This window comes from Chiloscyllium plagiosum, unplaced genomic scaffold (genome assembly GCF_037043375.1).
Source record: "Chiloscyllium plagiosum isolate Xiang-an unplaced genomic scaffold, Cpla_swu_hap1 HiC_scaffold_29, whole genome shotgun sequence".
NCBI lineage: Eukaryota > Metazoa > Chordata > Chondrichthyes > Orectolobiformes > Hemiscylliidae > Chiloscyllium > Chiloscyllium plagiosum.
In genome coordinates this window covers 7856404-7882948 of record NW_028270167.1, presented here as the reverse complement: position 1 = coordinate 7882948, position 26545 = coordinate 7856404, and the positions used below count along the sequence as shown (strand labels likewise).

Sequence of the window (26545 nt, the reverse complement as noted above, 5' to 3'; positions counted from 1 at the left end):
CACTACCCTTTGCATAAAGAACTTCTCACGCACATCAGATTTCTTGATTTGTAGAAGGATCAATCTTTTAACTGACCATTGAAATGAGACCATAGGCATTGATTTCAAAGATTATTGAGAAAGGGCCAGTGATACCTCTATCACGAGAATAAAAGTAAACCACAAGTTAATGCAGAATAAATGTTCTTTTTCGCTGTCACCAACAGACCTCAAAACTGATCTCAGTACATCACCATTATTGTAACTGCAACAATTTCCACTGATCATTTCAGGTTGAGTGACCCTTACTCAGAACTGAAAAGTTAATTTGTATTTCCCTCCACAGATGCTGCCAGAGCTACTGAGCTTTTCCAGCAATTTCTGTTTTTGTTTCTGATTTCCAGCATCTGTATTTCTTTCAGTTTTTATTCCACTGATCAGTGTTATGCCCTGTAAATAAACATCACAGTCACTCATTTATGGTCAAGAGTGTGGTACTGGAAAAGCACAGCAGGTCAGGCAGCATCCAAGGAGGAGGAGAATCGATGTTTAGGACATAAGCCCTTCATCAGGGCTGATAAAGGGCTTCTGTCTGAAAGGTTGATTCCCCTGTTCCTCGGATGCTGCCTGACCTGCTGCACTTTTCCAGCACCACACTCTCGACTCTGATCTCCAGCATCTGCAGTCCTCACTTTCTCCTCATTCATTTATGCAGTGTATCAAGTAGAGAGTTTTCTGGGACTGCCATTTCATTTAAGAAATGGACAGTTAAAGCTAAGATGGCCACCAAAGGACAGGTGACTTTTTCATTTCCAGCATAGACACAGATATATCTGCTTCACTGGAAAGTTCGGAATTGAATAGCCTTGGAGAGCATTCCTCCCTTGAATGGCTATGCCAAGATTGAACCCTTCATGGAATTCACACATTCGTTTGTGGATTTAGCCAAAATTCAAACTCTGATTCCTAACTCATTATTTCCGAGCTCAAAATGTAAGAGAGTCATGTTGGAATTAATTGATTTGCCACCGCTTATTACCATTGTAATAGCTTCAAACTATTCTGAGTGGACAAAAGAAATATTGATCAGATAAATGGTCACTTCACTGGCAGTGACTACATAAATCCTATTGCCCCAAAGCCCAGTGAGGTACTAGTCAGTCTACAAACACCTGTGCCTTAAGACTGGAGACTGCAAACTGCAACATCTTAAAGCTTCCATATGACTGTTCCTTTCAACTCTATCATTACCAACCACTTATCCCCTCAAAAGAACACTCAATATAACCTTGTGCCCCACTTAACGTCCACCTCTTTGAGGACACCTGCAATGAGCTATAATTTTCAAGAATTTTCTGATAGAAACCAGACTTGAAGAGCCAAATGGTCTACTTCAGTTTCTAGTTTACATTGTAGACAATTTTTTTAAAAAAAATTCTGTAGTTTTGATCGTGGATTGAAATGGGAAAAGGACTGTTTTAAAAAAATGTCCACTTGACCTGAAATGTTAACTCTGATTTCCCTTCACAGATGCTGCCAGATCTGCTGAGCATTTCCAGCAATTTCTGTTTTCATTTGTGAATGTTATTTTAATCCTTGGTGGGACTACTGCTTTGCAAAGAATGAATGAGACACCACTGAAATGCACTTCATCATTTATTTTTTTTTCTAACTGCAGAGTCAAGGTATACAACTGAAACAATTGTTATTCCTTCTTCTTTTCTTTTATTTACGTGACTTATAAATAAAATACAAAAAAATGTTCACTACAAAAATCTACTGTTAGTAGGATGTAAAAAATATTCTCTTTCGCTATTGAAGGCACAAACTTCACTTAGTGACACATGAAGAAAAATAACCTGCAGCATTTTTTTTTTAAATTTCCCCCATCAGAACACTGAAAAAAAATGACATAGCAGAGTCACACAGTAAGAGGCAGCAACAAAGCTCAATGATTACATCACATTGTGAATGGGGTGCGCGCACATACACACAGACTCTCTCTCTCTCTCGCGCGCGTGCACACACGCGCACACACACACACACAACTCTGACGAGTTTTGCACTGATGAGGACAGGACCAGCAATCACTATTCCAAACACAGTTCTCATTCAAACAAGGGAAAAAAAAATCTTTTAAAACTTGTGAACAAAAAAATTTAAAGAAAATGGCACCTTCTAAATGTAGGCTAACAACAGGTGCTGAGGTAGACTCAACCATAACATTAATTCAAAAAAATAATAAAACACTTCTTTTATATTAAAAAAAGTTGTAGTACAAAGCAATTAGACTGGCACATGCACTGTCACAAGTCAAAACAAAACAAATGGCCAACTGCCATGAATACACTTGGTCCAAAATGGCCGTCCTCAGTGCTATATATATATATATTTTTATGTGTTTATATATGAACAGGATGGCTCTTTCTGCAACATTACAAGTCTTCACCATCTTAAACTGGCACAATGCACAAGAAACAAACCCTAAAAGGAAAATGGACGCAGGATTTTTAAAAAAAACACTTCCCAAAAAACAACATACAAAGTGTGGAACACCTTCTCTTCAGGAACCGATGCTACACTTGACTGCAATAGGCGTTCAAGCCCGATTATTGTTTTAAATAACGAACATGAAAACAAAATTGCAGACAGTTTAGGCACACCATCATAAACATTACATATCAAGTGTAACTATGCATGTTTTGCACTAAATCAAAATAGTTGCAAGCCAATGCTATGTGCTAACAAAAAAAGAGAAAAATGCTGGAGAAACTCAGGAGGTCTGGCAGCATCTGTGGTGACAGAAACAGAGTTAACGTTTCAATATGACTCTCCTCAGACCATTCTCAAAATGTTAATGCTGTCTCTCTCTCTCTCTACAGACACTACAAGACCTATTGAGGATCTCCAGCATATTATTTTCCATTCAGATTTCCAGCATCAACATTATTTTTCTTTTCTATGTACTGACTGAACAAATTTCTCTTATGCAGGGCCCCCTCTTATATTGAATAGCATTATAATAATTGAGTGTGTGAGTAGTGTGTCGTAAACTTTTCATTGGGAATCTAGTGATTTTTCTTTCCCCTCCCCAGTCCCACCGTAAATAAATTCTTAATTTTGTCCCAAAGCTGTGTGCTATGCAAAAGGCAGCCAACTTAAAAGAAATTCAGACTACATGGTGTTTTAAGGAAAAATGTCTTCACCTCCACTTGCTTTCATTACCAGTGATAAAATTACTCTGCACGCTGGTCTTGATCAGATCACAAAAACTTTCTCCAGACATAATGCAGGATTGCAGGTTGAAAATAGACAGTGGTACTTTTGGATATGCTTCACTATTTTAAGTGGAAATTGAATGAATGGTATACACACACACACATACACATACACACACTTACAGGAGTCCAACAACCAAGAGACAATATAGAAACCCTTGCTGATCCAAAACAGCCCAAGCATTTGTACCCAGCAATTAAGGTGTGCAACTCTGGATTGCTGTCCGGTGGAATCAATTCCATCAACCTTAATGCTCCAGTAGAGATTGTAGTCAAATTACACAAGAGTTCCTGCTATCTCACTGGGATCGAGAAAACGTGATTCATCAGGATGACCAGCTCTGCCTTTGAGCACTGTTTCACTTCTTAGTTTGTCATATGGCAGCTTTAATAGTAACCATGGGAACCTGTGGCCTGAGGGACCCATTCATAAGGCAGGGGCAGTAATGCAAGGCATCGTCATGATCCAGGAAGTAAGGGAAGTGATTAACAATTCCTTAGCAAAATGCACCCTCTATTAAATTCAAAGTGAACTACAACTCAAGTTTACAAACTCATTGCTAGCAGATTAACTGACCCGCAGTACGACAAACATTTGGTTGTGTGTTCATTAGGGAAGATTAAAGCTCAAAAACTCTGCCTGGGAACTGATGATGATCCAGGTTTGGCACAGATGGTCCTCAAACCTGATCAGAATGATCTGCCCCTTTAGGGAACTTGATTTTCAACTGCTTCACTGACAATCAAGTAGACCCTGAATAGTTTGGACTGAAGTGAAGAGTGGGAGTGAATGGGGAGAAAAGGTTCCTACTGCTCCTCAGAAAAAGTGAAACAAAAACTCAATACTTTATGTGCTTGAGTGACCAGAGTGGCGGAAAAGACCCAAAGCCTTCTAATAGTGATTAATTTCTCAGACTAATTTAACAGTAGTTAGCCCATGGAATACACAAGTTCAGGGCATCCCTGACTTTTTGAAAGAACTGTCCACTGAATTTGACAGTGGGATCAACACATGTGTGGATGTGGAGTAAAATTAAATCTGTTAAATTTGTAGGTTTTTTTACATGACAATCAGACACTACACACATCAATCTCTACCCTAAAGTTTTTTGCTGCAAACACTAAGAAAATCCATTTAACCTCGAAGGTAGTTCAACTTTAGGTGGTTCTTGTGGCCACAGCCTTGCCAAAAAGAACATGGATTCTTGACATCAGCAAATGGTTAAAAAGGTCAACTGAATTAATAGACTCAGGGTTGACTTTAACTTGGTTACCAATTCGAACATTACCCTTGTTGAAATATGATCCGTTTCTAGCTTGTGAGGTCAAGAGTTGCCAAGTTAGATCAGTTAAGGCCCAGTGTCAGCCACTGTCTAAAAGTTGACCCCAGTGACTCCAACAGAAACAAGGAGACATTTACAGAAAACCCTTGCTGCATTAGAGAACATAACAGAGGAAGTACAACAGTGAATGCTTCGGGTTCAGCTTGGCTGCACAGCCTTCGTTCTCACTTAATGTCTTGCTTACAGTAACATTCAATCCAATTGAAATTGTATCAATAGGGTCTAAACTGCTCTTTACTTGCATCAGCTTAAATCAAAGATTTACTTCATATCATCTTTTATTTTCAGGAAAACTTGCTTCTTCTCCTTGGGACTGGGAACACTCAAAACGTGGAGGGTTGAAGATAAAGCATCAGGGAGCCCCAGGTCAAAGGAAGACACTAACCAAGGTCAAAGGCAGTCCTCCTACACTCCTGCTGATTCAGGCATTACCTGGTTTAAAGGTTGCCACTGCACATTAACCTAACTCAAAGGTTGCACACACCGCCAAGGTACCAGTTCAATCTGAAATACCGCACCTGATACCACAACTTCCACTTCCCACAAAAGGCATTTTCCAACAGGAAACATTAAGGACTGTTTCATTTGGCTTGTGAGTTTGTGCTCACAGGGTTGACTTGTTTCAAAGAGAATCTCTATAGGCAACTGGGTAGGAGTTTTTGTGGGGTTGGACATAGCAATGAAATGCCAATATCTGACTTCCTTCACCACCTGTCCTGCAGGCAGAATTATAATCACTTTTCTGGTAATAAGAATCTGCTTTCTTCAGTCATATTTGTTCTGATGGTCAATCGGTTTTCCTATATCATGAGAAAAAGCAACACAGGTTCAGTTTTTACAAAGTAACTAAAAGCCCATGAGTGAAGTCAAATATCATCCCAGAGACAGAAATGAATTTAGTTTTGAACATTTGTTTCAATTGCCCCACTTACAGGACTTTTACATAAAACCCCATCACCACGGTGAAATGAAATGGGTTATATTCTACAGTGAATCCCCGCATTACCACTTGCGAACTCTAAATCTTAGTGGAATTAACTGACTTCTTTTCAACTGACTTCTTTGGTTAAACCCCAAGATAATGGCTGTGCAGCCAAGCCTTGAGTTTCATTTCAAACGTCCAATTTCCTTTACTGAAAAACAAGAGACACCACTTGAGGCAATTAGCAGCCCTCCAAGTAAATTATATTCTCAAAATGCAAATGCCAGCCGTTCATGGACATCTTTGCTGTCATGTTCAAAGGGGAATGGCAGTGCTAATCAAATTTGCAGCTTAGTCTCACAGTAACCTTCAATATGGACTGCCTCAGTTGAACTGGAACTGTATATAGTACCAGTCTGAAGGACAATAAGGCCATATGTAATAATCCTTAAAAGCACTATTCACCACATTTGTGTTCTAAATCAAAGGGAGCTCCAGTTTAATTAACTTTTTTTTTTACAAAATGATAAAAAAATGCTCACAATTAATCATTTGGGTTTTTCAACTTCCAACACATTTTGCAAATCAGGAACAAGGATTTGGGTTCCATCATTGACAAGTCGGTGCATTATTCCCAAATATCTTCAATAGCAGAAGTGCTATAATTGGGCAGTGATCTTCTCAAATTACCAAGCCTGATCTATTGTCCAACATTTTACTGACCAAGCTTCCCTCTAAAATCAAGAGGATTAATGGTCTGCAATAAGGATTGAAGTGCGTTTCATAAAGCCACTTTATAAATTGGGGCATTGGGGGGTGGGGGGGGGGGGGGGGCGGCGAGAGTAGAAAGGGGGGAAGGAGAAGATAAGGAATGGAGGGAGGTTAAGAAGGGGAAAGGGTGGTAATAGGAAATAGGGGAGGGAGAGATGGAAAGGGGAAATGGGGGAAAGAGGAGGAAACTGGACATCTTGTAAGTTTTCAGCCTGATACCACTTTGGCAACAATGTCACCCCTGCCCACTCGACAGTTCATGGGACTGTTCTCTCTGACCAAAAGGTCCATCGGTCAGATGCAAGCAAATACTCCCCCTTTGCATGCAGAAATTGTCCTTTGTTGCTAGGCAACAGGATGCTTCCCCCTCTCTTGGCTTGTGTATCCAATGTCCTGCTGGTTTAATTAATAACTTGAGCTTATATTACCAAGTAACTTTGTTGCTTTTTGATTTAGTGCTAAATGCATGAATTAACATTGGGATACAACAACACTGTTTGAATTCCCATATATTCACAAAGAGAAATCATATTTCACATCACAGAGGCAGAAAGACTACCAGAAACCTACAAATGTAAAAGGATTGACAATTATTACAAAAATATCACAATTTTGTAAATATCTAACCAACTCTGTCTGAACTTCACAGAGTGCTCCTCAACCCTGAAGGTGTAGGTTTGAACCTCCCCCCCCCCCCCACCCCATTTCCAACATACTTTTACTAACATCCCTCTTTAAACACACACACATCCATCTCTCTCTCTCTCTCTCACACATAAAATCTCACACAACCAAGATTCCAGAATCTGCCCCCAGTGATTCTCCTCTTTCCTTTATAGTTAAACAAAACTACACTGACTGTTCTCCTAACTCAAGCTCAACACTTGTGTCCTTTCCCTCGCACATTAGAAACTAAATCACCAACTGTTCCCTTTCCAACTAAAGGATTACACACTTTCTTTCCATTTTTAAGGCACCCCCAACTTTCCCTTTTCACTGCTGGCCAAGAGGTAACTGCTGTGCACAGCTAAGCCCAACTTTTCACTCCCATTTCCCAAGTTCTTTTTTAATGACACCTCCCAGACCCCTGCCCCATCAACCCTCTCCCCAAACTACAGCTAGATTCCCTAAGTACCCTCCCTCCCTCCCCACCCCAACCCTTACATATAGGTGCTGTTAATTTACCAAAAGGAAATGCAGCAGATGGTTCAAGCATGAGATGAATAGTTGTGGCAACAACGTAAAACACAAAATACTGCAAACTGTGCTTTAATAACTTGCCAAAAAAAAGTTTAAAAAAATAAGAGGTAGCTTTCAGAATATGTTTTGACTCTTACCTAACCTGGTAGAGACGTTTTTCATTAATCTTCTTTATAAAAAAAAGCACAAAAATTAAGAAAAGAATAATTTGGTAATGACCGCGCACACTCAAAAACAAAACTGCTTTCTCTGCTGTGGCACTTTGCAGTCTCTTAAGTACTTAAACTTGTTGCTACTGCCCGTCACATTTTGCGACTTATTTAATGACCCAAGCCTGTACATGAAAGGAGGACATCCAAACAGGGAAAAAAAACACATCATTAGCTGAACGAGGTCATACAACACGAGGTAATTCCAAGCACGCTGTGCGTAACACAGAAAATGGTTCAAAAAAAAAGTAAAAATCAAACTTTCTTCCCCACATTCACAGCAGTGTTTTCTTTCCCCTCTCTTGCTTTCACGGTTAGACGTAGCACAGATAGAGATAAGTTTTCTCTATTCTCCAGTCTGGTGGAATATCCTCAGGCTTGTGGCCTTTCATGTGCTTCTGCATAGCAGAAAGGCTTGGGCAGTAATCTAGGCATATTGTGCACTGGTAAGGGGATGCCCCATTATGGGTGCGTAGGTGCTTGATCATAGCAGAGTAGTCCCGAGACCGTTGATGGCACAGTTTACATTCAAAAGGCTTTTCACCTGCAAGAGGCAAAATAAGAACACATTAATCCTTTGAAGATCAAAGCACCCACTGAGGAACACAAGAGACAATGTAGAATCATAAATCCTTACAGTGCAGATAGAGGCAATTCAGCCCATTGAATCTGCACTGGGCCTCTGAAGAGCATCCAACCCAGACCCAACACCCCACCATCCCACATTTACCATGGTTAACCCACCTAGCCTACACATCCCTGGACACTAGGGGGCAATTTAGCACGGCCAATCCACCTAATCTGCTTATCTTCATACTGCGGGAGGAAACCGGAACACTCAAAAAACCCACGCAGATGCAGGGAGAATATGCAAACTCCACACAGACTGCCACCCAAGGCTGGAATCAAACCCCGGTCCCTGGCGCTGTGAGGCAGCAGTGTTAACCTCACTGTGCTGCCCTTATCATCCCCTCCAAATCTCCATTCTCAATTCCTTCGGCCCCTCAAAAGCCAATTGTTGTTTTTCTCCATACTCTTATCTCCAGCAATTTTATCTTTCTCTCATCCCAATTCCTCTCCTCTGCTTATTTCAATTTTTAAGCCCTCCTGTCTCCCCCCCCCCTGCTATAGCCTGAACAAAGATTATCTGGAAAAAGATGGCCATTCATCACACAGTCTATTCAGCTGCAGGGGCATCACAATCATAGCCAATCCTGCTCACAGTGAACACAGTGGAAGAGCCCACAAGTAAGGAGTACTTAGGAGTGGCACGGTGGCTCAGTGGTTAACACTGCTGCCTCACAACACCAGGGACATGGGTTCGATTCCAGCCTTGGGGGGTAACTGTGGAGTTTGCACATTCTCCCTGTGTCTGCATGTGTTTTTTTTCCTGGGTGTTCTGGTTTCCTCCCACAATTCAAAGATGTGCAGGTTAGGTGAATTGGCCATGCTAAATTGCCCATAGTGTTGGGGGGATGTGTAGGTTAGGTGCATTAGTCATGGGTAAATATAGGATAATAGGGTAGCAGAATGGGTTTGGGTGGGTTATCCATTGGAGGGTTGGTGTGGACTTGTTGGTCCAAATGGCCTGTTTCCACACTGTAGGGATTTTATGTGCACAGGAGAGCAAGGAGATGAAAATCGAAATAGGGACAGAAGAGAGGATGTTGAAAAGATTTCAATATTATGATGTAAACAGTACAGCAAGTAAAGCAACACAAAATATATTGGAAAGTGCAGACATGAACTTCCAAATCAATTATTGCTCATTTGAAGCTGCTTTATTTCATTAAAGCAGCAATTTTGCTAGATATGTTTAAGTTCACTGTACAAAGCCAAAATCATTGCCAAATAATGTCAAAGACTTTTCCAGTGTCAAAATCTTCTCAAACATTCATTTGCCCAGCAGCGTTTACTGAACTAATCCACAAAATACACTTGCAGCAACTTGTTCTTCGACTAACACCTTCCAGGCCTTACAAACGAGAAGGGAAAGGGCAACAGGTTCATGGGAACACTACCACCCACAAGCTCCTCTTCAAGTTTCTCACCATCCTGACTCAGAAATATATTGATTATTCATTCACGGGACTAAAATCCTAACACTCCCCTTTTAACAGCACGGAATGTACCAAACGCCAAATAGACTGCAATGATCCAGCAGGTGGTTCTTCAACCTTCCTCAAGAGTAAATGGGGCAGGGAAATAAATACTGGTCTGGGAACAAATAGCATGCCTCTACATACTCTGAATGAGAAGAAAATACAGACACAAGTTTATCAGATCTTTAATGATATTTGAAGACTGCTTTTAATTCAAGTATTTTCCACCTGTTTAAGAAACTAGCTACAAGCCATTCCCATTATAAATACATGACTAGTTGTGTGTAGCTCCAGAAATAGCCAAGAAGCTCAACACCATCCAAATAAACCAACTTCATTGGCAAACACTGTGAACATAGACAACAACAGAAATTGCTGGAAAAGAGAGTTTAAGGGTTACTGCGGATTATATCTGCCATAAATGCTGCTGGATGCGAATCTTATCAGATCGAGTGGATCAGTTGGAGAGACAGACAGAAGCGATGAGGAATTTTCAGCAGCAACATTATGTGATGGATGGCAGTTATAGGAAGGGGGAAAGTCTCAGATACAGTCACATAGATGGGTTAACTCCAGGAAGGGTAAGAGAGGTAGGCACCTATGGCAAGAGATTTTTGTGAATTTATCCATTTCAAACAGGTATGCTGTTTTGGAAAATGTAGATGGTGATGGATTCTCAGGGGAACGTAGCACAAACAGCCAAGTTTCTGGTATTGAGACTGGCTCTAATGCAACGAAGGGTACATCAGCTTCCGAGAGATCAATTGTGTTAGGGGATTCTGTAGTCCAAGGTACAGACAGACGTTTCTGTGGCCAGCAGTGAAAAAGCAGAATGGTGTGTTGTTTCCCTGGTGCCAGGATCAAGGATGTCTCAGAGAGAGTGCAGAACATTCTCATGGGGGAGAGGGGCCAGCGGGAGGTCATTGTCCACAATGGAACCGACATAAGAAGGGAATAGTTTGGGATTCTGAAGGGAGATTACAGAGAGTTAGGCAGAAATTTAAAAAGAAGGTACTCGAGAGTAGTAATGTCTGGATTACTCCCAGTGCTACAAGCTAGTGAGGGCAGGAATAGGAGGATAGAGCAGATGAATGCATGGCTGAGGAGCTGGTGTACGGGAGAAGGATTCAAATTTTTGGATCATTGGAATCTCTTTTGGGGTAGAAGAGACCTGTACAAGGAGGACAGATTGCACCTAAATTAGAAAGGGAAATATGCTGGCAGGGAAATTTGCTAGAACTGCTTGGGAGGATTTAAACTAGTAAGGTGGGGGGGGGGTTGGGACCCAGGGAGATAGTGGGGAAAGAGATCAATCTGAGACTAGTACAGTTGAGAACAAAGTGAGTCAAACAGTCAGGGCAAGCAGGGACAAGGTAGGACTAATAAACTGCATTTATTTCGATGCAAGAGGCCTAACGGAAAAGGCAGATGAACTCAGGGCATGGTTAGGAACATGGGACTGGGATATCATAGCAATTACAGAAACATGGCTCAGGGATGGACAGGACTGGCAGCTTAATGTTCCAAGATACAAATGCTACAGGAAGGATAGAAAGGGAGACAAGAGAGGAGGGGGAGTGGTATTTTTGATAAGGGATAGCGTTACAGCTGTGCTGAGGGAGAATATTCCTGGAAATACATCCAGTGAAGTTATTTGGGTGGAACTGAGAAATAGGAAAGGGATGATCATCTTATTAGGATTGTATTATAGACCTCCTAATAGTCAGAGGAAAATTGAGAAACAAACTTGTAAGGAGATCTCAGCTATCTGTAAGAATAATAGGGTCGTTATGGTAGGGGATTTTTAACTTTCCAAACATCGACTGGGACTGCCATAGTGCTAAAGGTTTAGATGGAGGGGAATTTGTTAAGTGCGTACAAGACAATTTTCTGTTCAGTATGTGGATGTACCTACTAGAGAAGGTGCAAAACTTGACCTACTCTTGGGAAATAAGGCAGGGCAGGTGATTGAGGTGTCAGTGGGGGAGCACTTTTGGGCCAGTGACCATAATTCTATTAGTTTTAAAATAGTGATGGAAAAGGATAGACCAGATCTAAAAGTTGAAGTTCTAAATTGGAGAAAGGCCAATTTTGACAGTATTAGGCAAGAACTTTCGAAAGCTGATTGAGGGCAGATGTTCGCAGGTAAAGGGACGGCTGGAAGCCTTCAGAAATGAGATAACAAGAATCCAGAAAAAGTATATTCCTGTCAGGGTGAAAGGGAAGGCTGGTAGGTATAGGGAATGCTGGATGACTAAAGAAATTGAGGGTTTGGTTAAGAAAAAGAAGGAAGTATATGTAAGGTATAGACAGGATAGATCGAGTGAATCCTTAGAAGAGTATAAAGGAAGTAGGAGTATACTTAAGAGGGAAATCAGGGGGGAAAAAAGGGACATGAGATAGCTTTGGCAAACAGAATTAAGGAGAATCCAAAGGGTTTTTACAAATACGTTAAGGACAAAAGGGTAACCAGGGAGAGAATAGGGCCCCTCAAAGATCAGCAAGGTGGCCTTTGTGTGGAGCAGCAGAAAATGGGGAAGATACTAAATGAGTATTTTGCATCAGTATTTACTGTTAAAAAGGATTTGGAAGATACAGACTGTAGGGAAATAGATGGTGACATCTTGCAAAATGTCCAGATTACAGAGGAGGAAGTGCTGGATGTCTTGAAACGCATAAAGGTGGATAAATCCCCAGGTCCTGATCAGGTGTACCCGAGAACTCTGAGAAGCTAGAGAAGTGATCGCCGGGCATCTTGCTGAGATATTTGTTTCATTGATAGTCACAGGTGAGGTGCCGGAAGACTGGAGGTTGGCAAAAGTGGTGCCACTGTTCAAGAAGGGCGGTAAAGACAAGCCAGGGAGCTATAGACCAGTGAGCCTGATGTCGGTGGTGGGCAAGTTGTTAGAGGGAATCCTGAGGGACAGGATGTACATGTATTTGGAAAGGCAAGGACTGATTAGGGATAGTCAACATGGCTTTGTGCGTGGGAAATCATGTCTCACAAACTTGATTGAGTTTTTTGAAGAAGTAACAAAGAGGATTGATGAAGGCTGAATGGTAGATGTGATCTATATGGACTTCAGTAAGGCATTCGACAAGGTTCCCCATGGGAGACTGATTAGCAAGGTTAGATCTCACGGAACACAGGGAGAACTAGCCATTTGGATACAGAACTGGCTCAAAGGTAGAAGACAGAGAGTAGTGGTGGAGGGTTGTTTTTCAGACTGGAGGCCTGTGACCAGTGGAGTGCCACAAGGATCGGTGCTGGGCCCTCTACTTTTTGTCATTTACATAAATGATTTGGATACAAGTAGAAGAGGTACAGTTAGTAAGTTTGCAGATGATACCAAAATTGGAGGTGTAGTGGACAGTGAAGAGGGTTACCTCAGATTACAACAGGATCTGGACCAGATGGGCTAATGGGCTGAGAAGTGGCAGATGGAGTTTAATTCAGATAAATGAGAGGTGCTGCATTTTGGGAAAGCAAGCCTTCGCAGGACTTATACACTTAATGGTAAGGTCCTAGGATGTGTTCCTGAACAAAGAGACCTTGGAGTGCAGGTTTATAGCTCCTTGAAAGTGGAGTCACAGGTAGATAGGAAAGTGAAGAAGGCGTCTGGTATGCTTTCCTTTATTGGTCAGAGTATTGAGTACAGGACTTGGGAGGTCATGTTGCGGCTGTACAGCACATTGGTTCGGCCACTGTTGGAATATTGCATGCAATTCTGGTCTCCTTCCTATCGGAAAGATGTTGTGAAACTTGAAAGGTTTCAGAAAAGATTTACAAGGTTGTTGCCAGGGTTGGAGGATTTGAGCTATAGGGAGAGGCTGAACAGGCTGGGGCTGTTTTCCATGGAGCATTGGAGGTTGAGGGGTGACCTTATAGAGGTCTACAAAATTATGAGGGGCATGGATAGGGTAAATAGACAAAGTCTTTTTTCTGGGGTCAGGGAGTCCAGAACTAGAGGGTTCAGGGTGAGAGGGGAAAGATATAAAAGAGACCTAAGGGACAACTTTTTCACACAGAGGGTGGTACGTGTATGAAATGAGCTGCCAGAGGAAGTGGTGGAGGCTGGTACAATTGCAACATTTAAAAGGCATCCGGATGGCTATATGAATAGGAAGGGTTTGGAGGGATATGGGCCGGGTGCTGGCAGGTGGGACTAGATTGAGTTTGGATATCTGAACGGCATGGACAGGTTGGACCGAAGGGTCTGTTTCCGTGCTGTATATCTCTATGACTCTATATAACAGCACCTTCCAAACATGTGACCTCCACAATGACAGGGGCAGCATATATTTGGGGACACCATCACCTCTAAGTTCCTTCCAAGGACTGCATCATCAGGACTTGGCAACACATCAGCCATCCTTTATTGTGGCTGGGATGAAATCCCAGAACTCCATGACTAACAGTTCTGTGGGTGTACCCATCCATTACAGACTGTATTAGTTCAAGGGGGCAGCTCATCAGCACCTTCTCTCGGGCAACTGTGTCTAGTCTGGGCAACTAATGCTATTCCAAGCAGCAGCAACTATATCCCATGAACGAATAACAAAAAAACATAAAAGTTATAACATGCATAAAGATCATTCACCCCAACCAGACAGGGCTGGTGTTTCCCCTCTTCGTGAGCACAAAGTCCTGATCACAATTACCAACATGGCTCCCACGGCCCTTCAATTCCTCTCAGCGTCACTAACCGTCTGATTAATGTGCCTTGCTATGCTTGATGTGGCGGTGCCGGTGTTGGACTGGGGTGGACAAAGTTAAATATCACACAACACCAGGTTACAGTCCAACAGGTTTATTTGGAAGTAGCTGATGAAGGAGTAGTGCTCCAAAAGCTTGTACTTCCAAATAAACCTCTTGGACGATAACCTGGTGCTGTGTAATTTTTAACTTGGTATGCTTGACACCGACACAGCGTATTAGCCACTGAACTGAGCTTTAGCCACTATTTCCCTATTAGGGATTTAACATCACCTTTCAAAATGATTGTGAGACCATGCGAGATGCAGACTGCAAATCAATGGCATTGAGAGATATCTGTGAGCTAACAGTCTAGTTCAGGGTTGGGTGCCACTATTCAGCTTCATGTTTTTTACACCTGCCCATCACAACAGATTTATAATCAAATCAATTTGTGCAGTACTTGAATTATAAACAGCTGTTAAAAATTGGGGAATTACATAAAATTGCAATAGATTTTGTTTGCAAATTAATTCAACTCGTTGTATACTTGCTTCTGAAATTTTCACTGACCTCATTTCCCAAATCAGCAATCCTGTCACCCAAGTGATTTAGACACAATTAATTCAACCACAGAGTCAAGGGCGCTGAGGCTGTACTCTGACTAAGGAGGCATATAGCCCTCACTCCAGGGGCCCCCTTTCCCCAGAAGATGCCTTCATGGCCCAGCTCTGCTGGCCAAGTCGCTGTATGTGGTTGATGTTAAAAATCACACAACAGCAGGTTATAGTCCAACAGGTTTATGTGGAAGCACTAGCTTTCGGAGTACTGCTCCTTGATCAGGTAGCTGGTTGATGCAAGTTGCCTTAACTACCAGAGTTAACATCTCCTTGTGATGACAGTGTAACCAGCCTGACTGAAGCAACTTTTAGATGGACAACTCTTCTTTTTGCACAGAATGAGGACTTTACAGCACAGAAATAGGCCATTCAGCCTAACAGGATATTGCTCCACATGAACCTTCTTCACCAATGGAGCCTTCTAATCCTTTGTCTTCATCTAGATTATACCTCAAATAGAGCTGTCCATCGCCTCCACCATATCCTATGGGGTGTTTGTTCTCTCTCTGCTTTATCCAGCTTCTCCATTAACTTGTTTATTGTAGGAGCTGCTGGCAAACTGAAGGTGGGTCCCTGGACCCAAAACATTAACTCTGCTTTCTCTCCACAAATGCTGCTGGACCTGCTGAGATTTTCCAGCAATTCCTGCTTTCCATCAAATCTCTTGTCTGGGATTAAAGTGGAGCCCCTTCTCATTAACTTGCTTGCTGAGTTGGTCAGACACGTGAACTACACCGGGCTGAACAAGGCAATAGCTTACCACTCCCAAACATGGATGGTGGAATTGTAACTGGACTCAGGGTGCCCAACAGCGCAAGATTTCCCTGGGGCAGTCCTGCGTCAGCTCCTTTCAGCTAATGGGTATCCAAAGTCAATGGAGAAGCTGGATAAAGTGGAGAGAGAGAAAAACCACCTCCATAGGGTGTGGTGAAGGCGATGGACAGATCTATTTGAGGTATAATTTAGATGAAGGCAAAGGATTAGAAGACTCCATTGGTGAAAGAGGTTCATGTGGAGCAATATCCTGTTGGGCTGAATGGCCTATTTCTGTGCTGTAAAGTCCTCATGATCCTGGCAACAAGAGCCACAAACACTTCCTCACTTAATCTGGCAATAACTACCCACCTCACCGACTCCCTCCTCCTCCACTTGCCTCCAGCCCTTGCCGTGGTAGCATCCCACCCTCTGCTCAAACCCAGTCAAACCAAAATGCCCCTCAATTTACAATCAAATGATTAGCCACCCCAACCAGACGGGAAAAAAAAGCACAGGACTGAGGAGAGTAGAAAGGGAGAGCAGACATGGAGAAACCAGATGTCAGAAAATGGGCCTTCGGTGAGTGTGGAAGTAATCTACAATCTCTTTCATGGATGAATGGCCTCATGAATGACACCGTGTTACCAAAGTTAGCGTACAGTCAAGGTCAGGCATCCACAAACAGAACAGAAGGGGAAGTTATGGTCTCAGAGCGGTGGGTGTGGCTAAGTGCAAATGATTCAGAATAAATCCCCAGAGTATCGTTCAGTTATTGCCACACTCTGGACGATAAATCACCAACAAAAACAAAGCCATAAGCTTTGGCTCATTTCAGCAAACAATTAGGGTAAGTTATGGAAGCAGTCAAGGATGACAGCAGTAGAATTTTACACTGCAGAATCCTTCCAGCAAGGACTGACTTATGGTCAGGTGGCTTTATACTCAACAAGAGAGAAATTCTTCACACTTGTGTGACAGCTCAATCCACAACGCATCAAAGGTCAAATATTGTGTTACATCTCCAGATTTGTCATCTTCAAAAAGATACATTGAGTGAGATTGATCAAAATACAATAGATACACAAATTGAAAGTGAAACAGTCCATTCAGTCCCTTGAGCCTATCCCTCAATATCCTAACCCTATCAGAAATCTGTAGGCCTGTATCTCGAATATTTTAATTGTCCTCCCAGATTCCACAAACTTCTTGAGAGTGTGAATTCCAGACTTCAACTATCCTTTGCATGACATAGTTCCCTGGAATTCCTGAATTCTTCCATCCTATGACAGTGTTCCAAGTTTTTAATTCCTCAAATAAACAATTTTCTCTCTTCCTATCATATCAAATTATTCAATATTTTAAACACATCAATCCAGCAACCCGCAATCTTCTACATTTGACAGAATACATCCAATATTTAAGTGTTAACTCCTTTATGGCTAATCTCAGTTATGATCCCAGCTGATGTTAGTATAGGATATGACAGATTGCAGACTTAAATCTGGCTTGTTAGATCACATTTTTTATCTATCAAAATGGTCTTTCACTAAAACACAAAAGTGTGCAATGCTACAACTTTGGCCTTAACAACAAAGCAGAAGTTTATAAAACACAAAAGAAAATAAGATAAATAGATTACATATTAGCACAATCTGAAACATTCCAAAACAAATACCAGAAATACTCTAATTTATCCCATTACATTATAGTACTCAAACACCAGAGTTTTTGCTTCTCTACCATAACTGTCGATTCAACTTAATGGCTTCTTTCAAATTCCAATCTTGAGACTTTGCTAGCCTCTTGCTTGATTAGGTCACAACTGAAATTAAGACTTTCACAGCTTCAAGCAACTCCTTCAGGGTTCTAACCAAGCACTTCTGGTTAGAAATTTCCATACTACAATCCTTACACTGAAGTAACTTATTACATAACCATTCCTTTCTTTAAGAGAAATCACTTCTTACATCTAATTTCAATCAGGAAATCTGAAAACTGAGTAACAAAAGATTTCCATGCTATGAGCCTTTCTGCTAAGCAAGAAGAAAATCCATCTCCTTCTCAACAGAAAGCATGTTAATGCTCTTTAATATTTACTCTGTCTGCTCATAGGGTGCTGGCAGGTGGGACGAGACTGGGTTGGGATATCTGGTCGGCATACACAGGTTGGACTGAAGGGTCTGTTTCCATGCTGAACATCTCTATGACTCTAAAACCCATTTATCACCCATACTGATAAGTTTTAGTTTGTGTCTATGAGAGAATTTAAGTGGAACTAGTTCACAATCCAAACTCTTCAATAACGACATTTATATAACACACAAGTTAATCACACCCAGCCTATCATCTTCTTAAATCACTCTTTTACAAAAATCGAGGAAGTGTGGGACTCTCACTCCTGTTAATTCAGTATTACCTCACCAAACTGAAAATCAAACCCACGGTAATCAAAGGTTCGGAGATGTCGCTAAATTCTGAAATTCATCTTTTGACTGCTTGCAAACAGCACAAATAAATTTAAAGTTTGGAACATCCTAAGCCCAAGGTAGTTGAAACTAAAGCAATATGTTTATAGATTGGTAAACTCCTCACCTAAAGATACCACAACACCATTCGGTGTTAAGAAGAAATTGATAAACAAGGAGTGAATGCAAGGGGTGCATTTGTACTTGAAGGTAAGCCAGGAAACTTCGATTGGGGTCCAAAATGGCATAGTATTTAAGACCAAACCAGGAACAGTACAGCACAGGAACAGGTCCTTTGCCCCACCAAGACTGTATGGTCACATGATGCCTTTCTGAACCAAAAACCTTTTTCCTTCCACATGCCCTTATCCCTTGCCTACTCATATGTGTCAAGATGCCTCTTAAATGTTGTTATTGCATCCACCTCTGGCAGTATATTCCAAGTACTTATCACCTTCTCTGTAAAAAAAAAACCTGCCTTTCACATTTTCTTTAAACTTACCCCTTTTTACGTTAAACCTATGCCCTTTAGTAATGCTCAGAAACTGCTGGAAAAGGTCAGCAGGTCTGGCATCATGTGTGGAGAGAAATCAGAGTTAATGTTTTAGGTCCAGTGATCCATTTACAGCCCTCCTGCAGTAGATTTCCCAAAATGCATCACTTTGTATTTGTCCAGATTAAACTCCATCTGCCATTTCTCCACCCAAGTTTCCAGCCTATACAGATCCTGCTGTATCTTCTGAAAATCCTCCTCACTATCCGCAGCTGACTCTATCTTTGTGTTGTCTACAAACTTAATAATCAGGCCACCTACATTTCTCCAATTATTTATAATATATTTTATATATATATTATTTATATATATTATGACCAGGGCCCCCTGGACTGATCCCTGCAGAACATCACTGGTCACAGGTCTCCAGTCAAAAAAACACACTTGCTACCTGATGAAGGAGTAGCGCTCTGAAAGCTTGTAATTCCAAATAAACCTATTTGACTATAACCTGGACATACAGTAATAGACACGTACAGCATGGAAACAGACCCTTCGGTCCACCTTGTCCATGCCGACCAGATATCCCAACCCAACCTAGTCCTACCTGCGATCACCCAGCCCATATCCCTCCAAACCCTTCCTATTCATATACCCATCCAGATGCCTTTTAAATGCTGTAATTGTATCAGCCTCCACCACTTCCTCTGGCAGCTCATTCCATACAAGCACCACCCTCTCTGTGTAAACGTTGCCACTTAGGTCTCTTTTATATCTTTCCCCTCTCTCCCTAAACCTATGTTGTGTGATTTTTAACTTTGTCCACCCCAGTCCAACACTGGCACCTCCACATCATTTCTATGACTAAGCCAGCTCTGTATCCATCTTCCAACTCACTGCAGATTCCATGGGACTTCACCTTTTGGATCAATCTGCCATAAGGAACCTTGTCGAAAGTCCTGCCATATCGACAACATCTACCGCCCTGCCCTTATCAATCAGCTTTGTCACTTCGTCAAAAAAACTCAATCAAGTTGTGAGACACAACCTTGCCCACACAAAAACATCCTAGTAAGTCCATATTTTTCCAAATGTGAGTACACACTATCACTCAAAATCTTCTTCAATAATTTCCCTTCCACCAACATAACCTCCTTGGCCTGTCATTTCTCAGATAATCCCTGTTGCCCTTCTTAACCAAAGGAACAATGTTGGGTATTCGCCAGTCCTCTGGGACCTCACCTGTCATTAAGGAGGAGACAAAGAAATTGTACAAGGCACCAGCAAGATCCTCAGCATTCTAGGATAGACTTGTTGCCTTAATGCTTTGCAAAACACTCAACACCTTTTTTATATTGAGATGCCCTTGAATAATAACAAACCCTCCCGAGGCTCACCATCCCTGTCCTTCACCATTATGAATACTGATGCAAAGTATTCGTTAAGGACTTCACCCACTTCCTCCGGCTCCACGCATAAATTGCCTCCTTTTTCCTTGAGGGGAGCTACCCTTTCCCTAGATACCCTCTTGCTCCTAATATATGGGTAAAACATCTTGGGATTTTCCTTAATCCTGTTTTCCAAAAACATTTCAAGTCCCCTTTTAGCCCTAATTCCCTGGTTTATGTTCTTTCCTGCCATTTTTGTAAGGAGCAAACTAAATTCACCAGAGGAAAGTAAAAGTATCAAAATTTTTGTAACAGCACAGGAGGGGGAGTAAAGGCGAGAGGGGTAGAATGAGTCCGAGGGTGCACATGTGTGTGAGGGTTAAGTGTAACAGAGCATGAGTTATTTGAATGGGAGATATTTCACATCAGATGGGTTGCTGGGTTGGAGGAACTGCTGTGAAAATAAAGCACATCAGGAATAGCAGAATGGGAAAATTTTGATGAATACAAACGGGGAAAAACAAAAGTCAATTTAATTTAGCAACATTTGAGGTGGAGGGGAATCTAATTAAGATCTCACTGAGTCGTGCATTAATGGATTTTAAAGCTCACGGACAGGGGTAGGAGACTTGATTTTAGCCTTTGGCATTTTCACAACTTCAGATTTTTCAATCCTCATGACAAAGTGCTCCATCGCTCAGATTGCCTCAGCCACAGCAGAGTATGGAAAGCAGCTCAGCAGACTGGCCTGCAGCAGTTCACAGATTAACACACTGCAACATCAACATTAGGATTTGCCGCTCACCCTCCAAGCATCACACAGTTAAATGGTGCCGATACTAAATTACCACAAAAGGTTCTGCTTCAATCAGTATTTCTTTGACCTAACTCAAATTAGCTTTTCATTTAACTAAAAAAAAAGAGTAGACAGACTCACCAATTTATAATTCTGAGCTACAGCGCATTTAATCTTTCACGCTACAAGGGAGTGAAATGTTAAAGCGCATTGTTACCAAGCCCAGTACAATCTTTGGAAGAAGCCATTAATGTGTGAAAGGCCAACAATGTTCACTGTAGTGAAGGTGTTTAGAAATGTTAACAGCAACATCGCTTTGAAGACATCTCTACAGTGGATGACAGTAGGACATTGAATGTCTGAATCTTAAATAACAGGAAGGGATCTATTGGAACCCTGCGTACATGGTGTGAGTGGCATGGAGTTGATTAGAATTTCATGAATGGGAAGGGGTTTCTGAATCCTGAGAGAATCGGTAAGTGTTTAATAATACACTGGAATCCAACATAGAATAATTGAATGGTAATGGGTTCATTGGAATTCTAGATCCTGCAAGTGAATGAGGAGAGATTTAGACTACTGAAGTTTTATCAGTAAATCCTCGTCCAAGTGGATAATATTTAAATATTTTTTTGTCTATGATATGGAATGTGCTACATAGTCTAACTAAAGATTTACAATTTATTTCCATGAGAACCAGTGTTTGACCTAAAGTTGAGATTTTCAGGAACAGAGCCACAACTTTAACTGAAGATTTGCATACCAGCACTGAACAGGATGAGCTGTGATTGTAAACACACTAACATAGATCCTATAGCTTTAAGGGAGATGGTGATCCAAAAGAATATTCACAGGATCAGACCAGTAAACCAAATGTTTACATAAATGATTTGGATGCGAACATAAGAGGTACAGTTAGTAAGTTTGCAGATGACACCAAAATTGGAGGTGTAGTGGACAGCGAAGAGGGTTACCTCAGATTACAACAGGATCTTGATCAGATGGGCCAATGGGCTGAGAAGTGGCAGATGGAGTTTAATTCAGATAAATGCGAGGTGTTGCATTTTGGGAAAGCAACTCTTAGCAGGACTTATACACTTAATGGTAAGGTCCTAGGATGTGTTACTTAACAAAGAGACCTTGGAGTGCAGGTTCATAGCTCCTTGAAAGTGGAGTTGCAGGTAGATAGGATACTGAAGGCGGCGTTTAGTATGCTTTCCTTTATTGGTCAGAGTATTGAAAACAGGAGTTGGGGGATCATGTTGCGGCTGTACAGGACATTGGTTGGGCCACTATTGGAAATTGCATGCAATTCTGGTCTCCTTCCTATCGGAAAGAGGCTGTGAAACTTGAAAGGATTCAGAAAAGAGTTACAAAGATGTTGCCAGGGATGGAGGATTTGAGCTATAGGGAGAGGCTGAACAGGCTGGGGCTGCTTTCCCTGGAGTGTCGGAGGCTGAGGAGTGACCTTATAGAGGTTTACAAAATTATGAGGGGCATGGATAGGGTAAATAGACAAAGTCTTTTCCCTGGGGTGGGGAAGTGCAGAACTAGAGGGCATAGGTTTACAGTGAGAGGGGAAAGATATAAAAAAAGAGACCTACGGGGCAACGTTTTCACATGGAGGGTGGTACGTATATGGAATGAGCTGCCAGAGGAAGTGGTGGAGGCTGGTACAATTGCAACATTTAAGAGGCATTTGGATGGGTATATGAATAGGAAGGGTTTGGAGGGATATGGGCCGGGTGCTGGCAGGTGGGACTAAGTTGAATCGACATGGACGGGTTGGACCGAAGGGTCTGTTTCCATGATGTACATCTCTATGACTCTATACTAGCACTGAACAGGATGAGCTGTGATTGTAAACACACTAACATAGACCCTATAGCTTAAAGGGAGATGGTGATCCAAAAGAAAATTCACAGGATCAGACCAGTAATCCAAATGCCCAAACGCCCACCACCCGCACCCCACTCAGTAGCTGATGGAATTTGAATTCAATTAATAACTCTGACTCTTGTTAATCTCTGCCTCGTTCACCAATGCCCGTTACGGAAGGAATTCTGCTATCCCTACCTGAGCTGGCTTACAGGTGAGATGACTCCAGACGTACAGTAAAGCAATCCAATCTTAACTGCCCTCTGAAATAACCTAGCAAGCTAGGTTAGAGGGTAAGAAGAGATGAGCAACAAGGGTGGCACGGTGGCTCAATAGTTAGCATTGTTGCCTCACAGCGCCGGGGCCCTGGGTTTGATCCCCGCCTCAGGCAACTGGCTGTGTGGTGTTTGCACATTCTCCCACTGTCTGCGCCAGTTGCTCTAGTTTGCTCCCACAGTCCTAAGATGTGCATTGGCCATGCTAAATTGCCCACGGTGTCCAGGAATGTGTGAGCAAGGAGGGTTATCCATGGGGATTGCAGGGATGGTATGGGTCGGGATGGGATGCTGTTTGGAGGGTTAGTTTGGAGATGATGGACTGCCTGGCATACTTCCCCAGTGTCAGGGATTCTATGATTCTAGTATTAGGCATAGTAAATGAGGGGTGACAGAGATGGGCTAGGTCTGGGTGGGTTGCTCTTCAAAAGGTTAATGCAAACTGGATGGGCTGAATGGCCTTTTTGAACACTGTTGGGATTCTATAAAGTGTCAATAAGCAACCAGCGATGATATCCCATGAGAAGGTGGCTTCTAAAAGCCTCTAGCTTACCGTTGAGCAATGGGTGGTCCTGATAGTCAAGCCTTACCTGTGTGAACTCTGTAGTGAGTCTCCAGCTGGTGTTTCAGACTGAACTTCTTCCCACATCCGTTGCATTCGTAGGGTTTCTCCCCAGTGTGAATGCGTTTGTGACTCTTCAGAGTACACTCATCTCGGAAGCAGCTCCCACAGAATTCGCACTCGTACGGGTGGTCACCTAGGAACAGAGGAGAAGCAAAACTGCTCAGGGCCATTCGAGTAATGAACAATCTTTAATAACCTCACCAAAACCACACCTCGACTGTCATGAGAGAAAACAAAGAACTGAGGAAGCTGGAGATATGACACAGAAATTGCTGGAGAAATTCAGCAGCACTGACAGCATCAGTCACAAGAGAGAGAGGAAAACAGATTTAACGTTGAGTCCAGTGAGCTTTCAGCAGAACTGATTATCACACTTTGCTCACCCCATCACAACAGAAAGATTTACTCGCATTTGAAATGACGCAGAAGGGCTCTTGTGGTGCAGTGGTAGCGTCCCTACCTCTTGTCCAGGAGGTCCTGGTTCAAGTCCTGCCTGCTCCAGTGGTGTGCAATCATGTCTCTGAAGAGGGCGATTAAAAATGGCTAGAAATAATTCAGAGCAGAATACGACTAACTTCCAAATGAAAAGTGACATGATATAAAGATGGAATCAAGTGTGCTTATAAAATCAGGGAAAAGCATTGACAGGGAATACAAACAGAAATTGCTGGAAAGGCTCAGTGGTTCTGGCAGCATCTGTGGAGAGAAATCAGAGTTAACGCTTCGGGTCCAGAAAAAGGAATGTTATGACACACATCTGCTCTCTCCGGTCGATATAAAAGACCCCATGGCTCTGTTTTGAAGAGGAGGAGGAGACTTCTTTCCTGGTGTCCTGGTGAATAGCCCTTCCCCAACACTGCAAAAACTGATGAACTGGTCACTGGCACACTGTGCCAATCATCACTGGCACATTGTGAGATGATTGGCTGCTGTGTTTCTTACATCATGACCGTGACTACACTTCAAAATGTCCACATTTAAATGTTGAGGAACAAAGTTACAATCATATATTGAAGTCAGTGAAAGAAAAAAGGAGAATAAAGAGAAAGCAGCAGAAATGTTAAGAGCAAGTTTGAATCTGCCAGTGTGCAGTGTCATACTATACATCAAACATCCCATGCATCCCTCAGCCATTTCTCACAACAGATTCCCTTTGAAGGGCAGTGCCTTCTGTTGTTTACATCAAAGCAAGAGACAATTTCTAGGCAAAGTCCTACGAAAAAAGATGATCAAGGAAAAATTAAATTTTTAGGTTTCATAAAATTCCAGATTTATCTTGAGCTCTGAAAAAAAAAACAAATGAAAATTCCAACAACTTTGAGACCAAAGTAATGGGTGTATTTGAAGTCGCAGACAGATTGTTGCGATAGGAGTTCAGCATACAAACTGGTTTCAACCCAGCGTGTTCCATCATCACCACCATCTCTTAGTGGTTTCGACCAGGAACCTTGTACCTATTGGCCAGGGGAACTGGCTGAGGATCCTCTGAAGTTAAATTCTGTATCCTATCGGAAGAGTCTTTAAAGCGCAGCGACTTGCATTTTGTTGCAGGATCCAGTAACTGAACACTTTTCCAGGTCCTTCACTTGCTTTCTGACAGTCCCCTACAAGGTGCTGGACAAGGTGATACTTTTTTAAATGATTAATTTTCATTTCCTGATGTGGACTCAGATTCTTGGGACTCCCAGTTGAGGTGAAGTTCAGCACAATCTGAGATGGGAGGACAGTTATTCTGAACTTTTATACCTCTTTCTTTCTAATTTATTACTAGACTTTTTATTTCTTTACTTTACCCCTAAAACTTTGTAATTGAGAATTTGCACCCAGGAATCTAAGATCACACAGTAAATGGCGACTTGCAAACTCTTCATTGTATTCATGTGAGTGCATGTGACAATAAACTGAATCCTAATTATTTTCACCCCAGAGCCATTGCAGTGTTCTCCTATAGGTCCCCTCATTTCACATACAAGCACAGACTGTGACCCTGAGTACACTATAAGACATGAGGTGTGATGTCAGTTAACCCAAGTCCTCATGTTATTTGGCATTCAAAAACAGGTTTCCCCGGAGAAGGCTCCAGATGGAAGCCAGGAGGGGGAAAGTCTCTGGACGACCTCTGTTTTAGCATTCTCAATCATTCCCACCTCACCATCAAACATAGAGGCTAAAGGGACAGGAGCTTAGCAGAGCCAAGTGTTACTTTGAAATGAAAACAGAAATTGCTGCAGAAACTCTGCAGGTCTGGCAGCATCTGGGGAGAGAAAGCAGAGATATCATTGCAGGCCCAGTGACCTTTCTTCACATCCTTGAGAGTTTCCCCTGCAATTTCAGGCGTTGTTTCAGAGTTCCAGCACCCACAGTTGTTTGTTTTATTCCAGGGTCACTTTGATAGGCTCAGTCAGCCAGACAAATCATGGGAGGAGTTGCAGAAGTGCACACACAACAGAAGACTCACTCCATTCAAAACTTGACGAGAGGGGCAAATTAAAAGAGAAAAGCATCTTTCCTTCAAAGCTAACATCTGAAATGATGCCACAGAACCAGAACTATTTACAGTGGCCATTCAAACAAAATCTAGCCATCAGATGCTTTAATTTGCTAATTATTGGTCTTAGTAATGTCTAATCCTCTAGTTGATGTATCTATTTATCACAGCAGAGAATATTCACCATTGCACAACCCCCAACCTGCGAGGATAATCCAGTGAAATGCAACAAGCGGAGACTTTTTTGTGTAGCCGCTACGT

The 26545-nt window shown here is 42.0% G+C and overlaps 1 protein-coding gene across 5 annotated transcripts in view; it reads right to left on the bottom strand.

Moving 5' to 3' along the window:
• Nucleotides 1-1622: 1622 nt before the first annotated feature.
• The window catches only part of zbtb16a (zinc finger and BTB domain containing 16a), a 276188-nt gene continuing 251265 nt past the window's right edge, over nucleotides 1623-26545 (bottom strand). For all 5 annotated transcript variants that reach the window (XM_043676535.2, XM_043676534.2, XM_043676533.2 and 2 more), the window contains exons 6-7: nucleotides 23762-23929; nucleotides 1623-8246 (exon numbers count right to left, since the gene is read on the bottom strand). In XM_043676535.2, the coding sequence (XP_043532470.1) occupies nucleotides 8017-8246; nucleotides 23762-23929 (398 nt within the window). In that variant the 3' untranslated portion in view covers nucleotides 1623-8016. The remainder of the gene's footprint in view (nucleotides 8247-23761; nucleotides 23930-26545) is intronic.